The sequence below is a fragment of the Gekko japonicus genome, unplaced genomic scaffold, assembly GCF_001447785.1.
Source record: "Gekko japonicus isolate JY-2015 unplaced genomic scaffold, Gekko_japonicus_V1.1 scaffold554, whole genome shotgun sequence".
NCBI classification, from domain to species: Eukaryota; Metazoa; Chordata; class Lepidosauria; order Squamata; family Gekkonidae; genus Gekko; species Gekko japonicus.
In genome coordinates this window covers 177,600-187,160 of record NW_015171520.1, presented here as the reverse complement: position 1 = coordinate 187,160, position 9,561 = coordinate 177,600, and the positions used below count along the sequence as shown (strand labels likewise).

The 9,561-nt window shown below is 43.4% G+C and overlaps 1 protein-coding gene across 4 annotated transcripts in view; it reads left to right on the top strand.

Annotated features, from left to right (window-relative positions):
- LOC107117339 (C-type lectin domain family 2 member D-like) overlaps window positions 1–9,561 on the top strand; it is a 51,755-nt gene that overhangs the window by 20,754 nt on the left and 21,440 nt on the right. For 2 of the 4 annotated variants that reach the window (XM_015419438.1, XM_015419436.1), the window contains exons 2-3: window positions 5,271–5,472; window positions 8,357–8,427. In XM_015419438.1, coding sequence (XP_015274924.1) covers window positions 5,423–5,472; window positions 8,357–8,427 — 121 coding nt within the window. In that variant the 5' untranslated portion in view covers window positions 5,271–5,422. Of the gene's footprint in view, window positions 1–5,227; window positions 5,473–8,356; window positions 8,428–9,561 lie in introns of all 4 variants that reach the window. The other 2 variants (XM_015419435.1, XM_015419434.1) reach the window with 1 other exon arrangement.

The window sequence follows — 9,561 nt, the reverse complement described above, 5'->3', positions numbered from 1 at the left end:
CCCCCCCAAACTCCAAGCCTCCAGTCCTCCACTCCAACCAGCGCCCCAAGCCCCCCTATCCACTCGCCACTTCTCCTGCCGCGGGGCAAGCCCAACGCCACGGAGAACCTGTCCAAGACCCTACACCGCATTTCTCACCAGCGAAGAGAGATGGCTGGTAGAAGCTCTCAAAGGCCCAGAAGCCCCCCTCCCTTCTCCAGCCTGCACACCAAGACAAGCCGCCATATGCTTCTGCAGTCCTCCCTCCAACCCCCTTCTTACCTTCTTCCCCCCTCTCTGTCCCCCTCTGTTTGGTGCATTGCCACCTTTACGTATGGAAATTCCTGGAGATTTGAGGGGTGGAGCCTGGGTAACAATTGTTACCACTCTCCAGGTGAGGGCTACAGATAACTCAAAAATACAAATGCTCTTCAGGTAGGACAGATCAGTCCCTCTGGAGAAAACAGTGCACTCTGTCATTATACCCTGCTGAGGTCGCCACAGGAAACTGACACTGTTTGCCCAAAGCCAGAGCACTCTCCCAGAGCCTCTTTCTAGATCTCGTTGTATTTATTTCCACAACGGGCCTTATTTCTAGTAGAATATAATGGAAACATCGCGCCGCCACTGTGGCGCGACTCCAAGTCTGCAGAGAGGGCAGGGGGCCCCTCTAGGAGCCTTCCTCGGCTCGCCCGCTTGGGCGGGTGAGCCAAGGAAGGCACAGGGAGGCATTTAAATGTCTCCCCGCTTTCTTCCCGGCCCTTCCAGGCTCGCCTGCTAGGCAGGTGAGCCAGGAGAGAATGGGGGGGAGGCCCTTCCTTGGCTCTCCCTGCATTTAAATGTCTGCCCCTCTATGTTTGTGTGTCCATTTGTGTGTCTCTCTGCCCCTTCTGTCTCTCTCTCTGCCCCTCTGTTTCTCTCTCTCTGCCGCTCTGTAAGTGTCTTTGTGTCTGGCTGATTTCGCACAAGCAGCTGCACCACCGTCATGCCTCCCTTTGCCCCGCTTCCATTGGTCAATTTCCCACTTGAAGCCACGCAGCCACATTTTGACCCATGACTTCGCCCAATTTTCCCCATGGTTTCGTGATCCTGTTTTTTGAGTCTGGCATATGCTAATGAGTTATGCTAATGAGCTCCTGCACCTTTTTTCTACAAAATGACAAGTTTATGGAATATATTCATTTGAGGAAAATCATCTAATCAGACAGATCCAGTGATATTTCTTTTGCTTAATTCCTTTGGAATTTTTCTGCTGATGAACGTAGATCTTCAATAATGAGGTCATTAAATTTCCAGAGAAACTCAAACAGGTTACAAATTATATTGAGTGACAAACTGCCTTCTAAGACATGATATTATTGAGTCAACAGCACTGTTCCCTCTAAGCTGTGGAGTCTTGTGAGCAAAAATTCTACTTTGTGAGCTCCTGGCCTTCAAGTTGTGAGTGAGCAGTTCGGCTACTGCATCAATCAGTTTCCTCTGGAGCCCTCCTTCCTGAGCTGAGGCAAAAACGTGTGAGCTGGAGGCTAAAAAACCGTGAGCTAGCTCACACTAACTCAGCTTAGAGGGAACACTGGTCAACAGTAACTAAAGAGTAACAGTAACAAAAGTGGACATTATTCTGACTCTGTGCTACCAGTTTGGCTACATTCAAGATCGCATCCCACTGTTCACGAACCTGCTGAATGTCAGCAATGAGGCTTTCAATGTTGCTCCTCTCAACATCAAGTGTAGCATTACGTACTTCAATCACCAGATTAGTCTGATGGATCATTGTAAGTAACTTAACCCACAGGGATGTCATTAGAACAAATTCAGTTTTTGACATGTATTTCTGGATAAGAAGTGAGTTCAGTGAGATTGAGATATTCCAGTTCACTTAAAGCCTTTCTTCCTTCACCCATATGATGTGCAATTGGTCTTACTCCATCAGTCCTTGCAGACCATCTAGTTTTTGACATCCCATGCAGTGAAACAGGAAGATGTTGCTTTAAGATTTCCCACCTTTGAGGACTGCTACTGAATAAATTGTACATTTGCTGTATTTTCCAAAGTACTTAACTGCCTCTTTACATGATTCAGCACAGACAACAACTATAAGGTTTAATGTGTGGTTCCTACAGCTAGAGAAAATGTAGGAGAATTGATTGTACACCATTATATTTGACAGCCATGTTGGATCCATTATCATAGCCTTGGCCGATGCAGTATTGAAAATCTAACCCCAGCTCTCCAAGAATGTTTAGAACTCGAGCAGCAATTTCATTTCCAGTCTTTTTTGCAAAATTGTCAAAACACAAAAACCTCTCTTCGATTGAAAATTCTGAGCTTTCATTGAAAACCTTTATATATCGAATGATGATAGTGGTTTATTCCTTGTTAGAGCTATCTGGTGTAGCATCAATCATTATTGGAAAATATTTGGCATTTTGGATCTCATTAAGAATAAATTTTTGTACAAATGATCCACAATTGTTAATGAATTGTTTCTGGATGCCTGTGGAGAGATAATTTGCTTGCATGCGCTTCTGATTCTCTTGTGACTCTTGAACATTTTCAACATGTTCAAAGAGAAGTGCATCATATTTAATTTCAGTTATGCCTAGAAAGTTTCCATTGCTGTGGTCACCGATGTAGTTACTAGAACCAAAGAACGCCAGTACCTGCTCGGAGGGGGGGGAAAGGATAATATCCAGGATCCGCTCAAGAATTTTCTTCCATGAATTGACTTTTGCAGTGAGATTAGCCAAGAGTAAATCTTATCAGCAGATGAAGCTATACTTGCTGACTTCTATGCCACATAGCTTTCTCTCATGTGATGGTATTCTGTCTATCAACTTCCTCCAGCCTCTGTTGATGTTCCAACCTGTTTTTTTTAATAACTTTTATTTTCATTTTTCAGAATATACATCAACTTACATATTTCCTCTTATATACATTGGAGTCTAAATTTCCCATATCGTATTAATCCACATACAAACGCATCCATCTTTCTACAAAGATATTATCCTCCTTCCCTTGGAGTATTAGGCTTAATTTGTCCATTTCTGCCATTTCTAGTAATTTACACGCTATTTCCTCTCTTGTGGGAAGCTGTTCTTGCTTCCAGTACTTGGCAAGCAAAATTTTAGTAGTTGTAAGTATATATATTATCATATATTTATCTTTCCATTTATAACTTTCCGGTATTATGTTTAACAAAACAATTTCAGGTGACAAATCCATTTTTATATTCGTTATTTTTGTTATTGTGTTTTGTACCATCTTCCAGTATCTATACACTCTTTTTACTCTTTCACAACGCCACCACATGTAAAAAAAAGTTCTCACATTTGTTTTACATTCCCAGCAGTTTTTAGATAATGATGGATTATCTCTCATGTATTTTACCGCTTTCCATATATTTGCCCATTTGTCTATGTCTATATTATAACCTATATCCTTCATCCAAGATATCATTGTTGCACTATTTCTTTTTGGATACGTTCTGCTAACAGAAATCCGTATATTTTCTGTATCATTTTGTCACTTGTTGATGACCAAAACTTGTCCAGTTGTGTTTTAGTTTCTTCAAAAACTATTTTCACATCTTTAGAATACCATGTTGTAGTTGCATAGTTTCCCATCAGGTTAGTTTAATCTTATAAAGAGATAATAGGCTCTCCTCGGATTTTAGGTTATTATTCTTATCTAATTGTCATAGCTTTCTCTATCTCATGCGTTGATAAGGGAAGGTTTAATAAATGCTTCTAGTGGTGATACCCACCTTGGTATCTTAGTATAGTGTCTTTCTTTAATTTCATTCCATATCCGCACTAGAGCTCCTCTTATATGATGTCTAAAATTATAGTGTATCTTATCCTTCCCATACCACACGTATGCATGCCATCCTATGTTTAGATCGTGTCCTTCCAATTTTAAAGTTCTAATATTTTCAAAACAGATCCATTCATTTATCAAACGTAGAGCTGCCGCCTGGTAATCTAATTTCCAATTTGGTAACCCGAATCCTCCCCTTTCTTATCTTGAAGAGTCTTCAATGATTTGATTGCCTGTATACATGAAAAGGGCGGGCATAGAATTTACTAGGATACAAGAGTTACTATAGATCACCACATTATATGTGCAGAGCTTTGTGTAAAGTACCTAGAACTTTGCAGAAGCAAGAATGGTATTTGGTCTCATAAAGAAACATTGTTTTGGCCAGTAAGTGTCCATGCGGTTTGGTTAACACAGTCAAAAAGTTAGCTGAAGTAATAAATGCTATACATGCCCTATGGTATATTTTTAATGCTGGACCTCAGAAGTCAGTTTTCTCCCCTATTGCATAGACAAGCAAGCTTTAGTTTAGTGGTCTGTACCCTACCATTGCCCCAAGTGAAGTTGGAGGCTTTCCTCCAATACAAGAGTCACAGAATCACAGAGTTGGAAGGGGCTATACAGGCCATCTAGTCCAACCCCCTTGTTCAGTGCAAGGATCAGCCTAGAGCAACCCTGACAAGTGTTTGTCCAGCCGCTGCCTAAAGACTGCCAGTGAGGAGGAACTCACCACCTCCCTGGGCAGCTGATTACACTGTTGCACAACTCTTCCTGTAAAAAAGTTTTTTCTAATATCCAGCCAGTACTTTCCCGCCCTTAATTTATACCCATTATTGCGAGTCCTATCCTCTGCTGCCAACACGAACAGCTCCCTGCCCTCCTCTTCAAGAGAGCAACCATGTCTCACCTCAACCTCCTCTTCTCCAGACTGAACATTCCTAAGTCCCCCAGCCTTTCCTCGTAGGGCTTGGTCTCCAGACCCCCAATCATCTTCGTCGCTCTCCTCTGCACCTGTTCCATTCTGTCCACATCCTTTTTGAAGTGAGTTATATTATGTGAAGTCATATTGGATGAAGTTTCTGTTCGGATGGAGGAAGTTCATACAGAAGGACTACATATATATATGATCGTGAAATCAATCTTAAGGGATCATTGTAGCATGAAATTTATATTTCATTTTAAAGTAAATCATTTTCAAAAGTAAAACTACTAACAGAATATAAACAGTAAACAAGTCTGATTTAAGTAAAACTGACATTTTTAAAAATTGATTTTTATTCATCTTGTCTAATGGTATACTGCCTTTGAGCATGGCAGTTCTGCCTTGCAGTCATGTGTAGTAGCAGCTGATAGTTCTATCCTCTTTCTTTGAGGCTTCCACCACTGGCTAGTGTATTAAGAATGGGCTACCTTCCTTTTTTTCCCCCAGGCAGTTTCCCCCGACGATACAATAAATCTTACATCCTCTGCAGGCTTCGTGAAGAAGGATCCTTCATGCTTGGACTTTTGTCTGTGGACAGCAGTGAGTGAGGAGAGATGTCTGCGAGCAGAAAGGACCTCTGTCCGCAAAGCATTGGAAAAGCAGTAAGGAGTCCGGTGGATTTGGCAGCTGTGTGGATTGAGTATGAGAGCAGAGACCCCGGAAGTAAGGAGACCAGGGAGAGCAGAGACCAGGTAAAATCTCACACCTCCCCCACCCCCCCCCCCCCACACATCGCAACAGTAAGCTTAGCAATTAACATCATAAAGCAGAACTTGCCTTTCTACCTTGTTGACTGGTTTTGTCTTTGAGTTGCAAAAGGAAATCAGACAGCCAAAGTAGAAAAAGGTTATAATAACAGTTGACTTGAACAGTTTTCATGTTCACTGGGTGAATGTATGAGCGTAGTTGTGACGATAAGACATCAGGACCTGAGCCTTCTGCAAATGACACTACACACATTGAAATCAACTTGCACAAAGAGTGAGTGGGCACATGTGCACTGCCCCTGCCCCTTAACTGCATACAGTTGTTGGCTTGTGAGCACAGTATCTGTGAACACAGGAAGTGTACATTCATAAACTCCTTCCCTATGGTTGAGAGCTCTCTTTCAAGCATTCCTGATTACAGGTATGGCGTCTACGCATGCATATGCTGTGCTCATAAGCCAGCAGGACCAAAGCTGTTGTGCTTGCTTGCACTTCTATGCACATTGCTTTCAACCTTGCTTGTGAAGGGATTTGATGCAAGGGCTGTCAAATTGCTCAGAAAGAGTGATTCTAGTCTAGGGGTTGCCAACCTTTTTGAGCCTGCGGGTGCCTTTGAAATGCTGACAGGGTGGTGGGTGCAACTACAAAATGGCTGCCATATGAGGTGGAGTCAACTGCAAAATGACAGTGAGTGAGGCCATGCATAACTTGTTTCTCTAGAACAAGTCATGTCAGACTAACCTTATCACTCTTTTCAAGAAAGTTGCAACCTTGCTGGGTCAGGGGAATGCTATAGACATAGTTTATCTTGATTTCAATAAGGCTTTTGATAAGGTTCCATATAATATTCTTGTTGACAAATTGGTAAAATGTGGTTTGAATCCTATGGCTATTAGGATCACACCCAAAGAGTGCTTGTTCATGGTTCCTCATCCTCTTGGAGAGGAGTGACAAGTGGAGTGCCTCAAGGATCTGTCCTGGGACCTGTTTTGTTCAACATCTTTATCAATGATTGGGAGGAAGGAACAGAGGGAATGCTTATTAAATTTGCAGATGGATATTAAATTGGGAGGGGTAGCAAATATGTACTTGAAGGGCTGTCATATAGAGGAAGGTGCAGAGTTGTTTTCTGTTGCCCCAGAAGGTTGGACTAGAACCATCAGGTTGAAATTAAATCAGAAGAATTTTTGGCTAAACATTAGGAAGAACTTTCTGACAGTGGGAGCAGTTCCTCAGTAGAACAGGCTTCCTCGGGAGGTGGTGGGCTCTCCTTCTTTGGAGGTTTTCAAATGGAGGCTAGACGGCCATCCGACAGCAATGCTGATTCTGTGAACTTAGGCAGATCATGAGAAGGATGGCAGGAAGGGTTGCCTCAGTGCTTAGTTCTCGTAGCCCTTTTTTGCACACCCAGGGAAATGCTGATTGCCACTTTGGGGTCAGGCAGCGATTTTTGGCCAGGGATCATAGAGGTTTTTTGCCATCTTCTGGGTGTGGAGCAGGGGTCACTGGGGGTGTGGGTGGAGGTATTTGTGAATTCCCTGGAGGTCCCTTCCGATTCTATGATTCTAAGTCTTGTAATAACATTTCAGGCAGAAGCCGTGTGGTAACAAGATGCATTTTTAAATGAAAACACTGTTGTTGAATATTCTCTACCATATAACTTGTCATGCAGTAAAGATCCTTGTGTTAGTTTGGTCGCTGCTGCCAAAACAACATAAGAATCTGCACAGCCAGTCAGAGGGTCTTCTGTGCAGAAGCCCTATCTGACCCCCCTCAGTTTCTAGAAACGCTTGGCAGGTACCAGGAAAGGTGTCGGTGGGCACCACACTGCGGACCACAGTCTTTGTCAAATATATATGAGAATTGGAGGCTGCCCAGGAAATCCAACACCATCCCATTTAATTTCTAGAGAAGAAAAGTCTTTTCTGCAAAAGTAAATAAAATGAAGTTAGTGTTCAGGAAGCTGAAAGGGAAAATCAAATTTCTTTAGGTGGCCTGGGGGTTACTTAAAGCCATTCAAATAGAAGCTCAGACAAAATGAATACTTTAGATGAAAACATGCAGGAGTGCATCCAGGATGACACCACAACAGGCGGCTTACAAACTCTTTCTCCTTCCCCTCCCCACAACAGACACTCTGTGAGGTAGGTGGGGCTGAGAGAGCTCTTGTCAGAACTATGGCTTGCCCAAGGTCATCCAGCAGCTGCAGGTGGAGGAGTGGGGAATCAAACCCGGTTTTCCCAGATTAGAGTCCGCACACTTAGCCACTACACCAAACTGAAAAATGAGTTTATAGCCAAACCCACTAAGACAATAATGATCTCTTTTAATATATCAGAAATGGGTAAGTAGTTGGATTTATGGGTGATTTTAAAAAATTGCTGTTGAAGGACTGAGGAACTGCTGAGTGCAGAAATGAATTCTTTGTTGGTCTGCAAATGCAAAAAGTCCTAGCCCCATGCCAGAACTGAGTGGGGGGGAGGAGTTGAACAAAATCAAACAAGTAGAAAGAAATGATATTCCAGGGCTAATAATACATATGTCTTTATACACCTTCCTTTCAACATAGATTCACATAATGAATAATAGAATCAATGAAAATACCCAAATACAATTAAAATAGCATTAACAAGAATTAAAGAGTCACTGGGTCTGAATGACGTGCACCTGAGACACTACATCTCACAGCCATACAATCTGCTGAATACTCATGTATATATAATAGGAGGTATCCATATGTGCCTGTCTTTCCAGTTATAGCTCCTCCCCCCCTTTCACTGTATTTGGGCCACTGTTAGAAATAGGATTCTGGGATAGATGGTCTTATGGGCTGATCAAGAATGGCTCTTCTCATATTATGTTTTTATAGAATTGATCCTGCTTTGGAACTTCTACAAGACAGAGGTGAAGAGATAAAGATGTCTGAAAAATCAGAGTGCAGTAAGTAGGAGCAGCAATACTTGAACATGCAGTTGACAAGGCAATTCTACTTAAACCCAGGCTTCATAAATCTAGTTTACATTGTCTGTCCCTATCCCCCCTATCCATGCCAAAGTTCTAGTCTGCATGTTATGGAAAGTGCCATCAAGCTGCAGCCAACTTACGGTGATCCCATAGGAGTTTCAAGGTAAGAGACATTCAGAGGTGGTTTTGCCATTGTCTGCCAGTCCAACACTCTGTGTCACACAGTACCCAAAACCCAGGTGCCATCAGGAGGTCCCAGTGGGGCCTGAAGCCCCCCCCCCTGTCCCCCCCCCCCCAAGCACCAAGAATACAGTGCATCACTTGCCCCAGAGTTCCTATCTATATCTTTTGGCTAATAGCCACTCATGGACTTCTGCTCCATATGTTTATCTAATTCCCTCTTGAAGCCGTCCATGCTTGTAGCCGCCACCACCTCCTGTGGCAGTGAATTCCATGTGTTAATCATTTGTTGAGTGAAGAAGTACTTCCTTTTATCTGTTCTAACCCAACCGCTCAGCAATTTCATGGAGTGTCCACAAGTTCTTGTATTGTGAGAAAGGAAAAAAAGTTGCATCCTTGATTTATACAGGGGCATTATGATACTGGCTGATTTGTTTTGAATTCGCTTCCTAATAATCCCCAGCATAGTGTTGGCCTTTTTTATTGCAGTTGCACACTGTCTAGACATTCTCCGGTGGTCCAGAAGTGGGGCAGTCCTTGACTTCTTACTCCTGGGAAAGCACCTCCCCCTTCCATAGGCAGGGCCAGCAAACTTTGATCCCAGAGGGGAGGGGCTTATCCTCTGATCCCCAGTCTTACTGGCCCTGCCTTCTGAGCAGGATGTGCTGGCTGTGCTCTGAAGAGCACGAAGATCCCAGAAGACACCGGAAGGTTAGAAGAAGAAGCGGAGACCTAAAGGGCAATGGGAGAAGGTCCTTACCTTCCATCCCTAAAACATATTTGAGAACTGCGGGCCTCGAATTACAATGGATCCAGCGCCGGCAGTCCTGGGATGCCCCCAGGTGGCCGCGGCGCCGAGAGGAACGCCTCGGACCCCGCTGGGAAGGCGGCGGTAAACTGCTCTCCCCCCCCCCATCCAGCCGTGGCGGC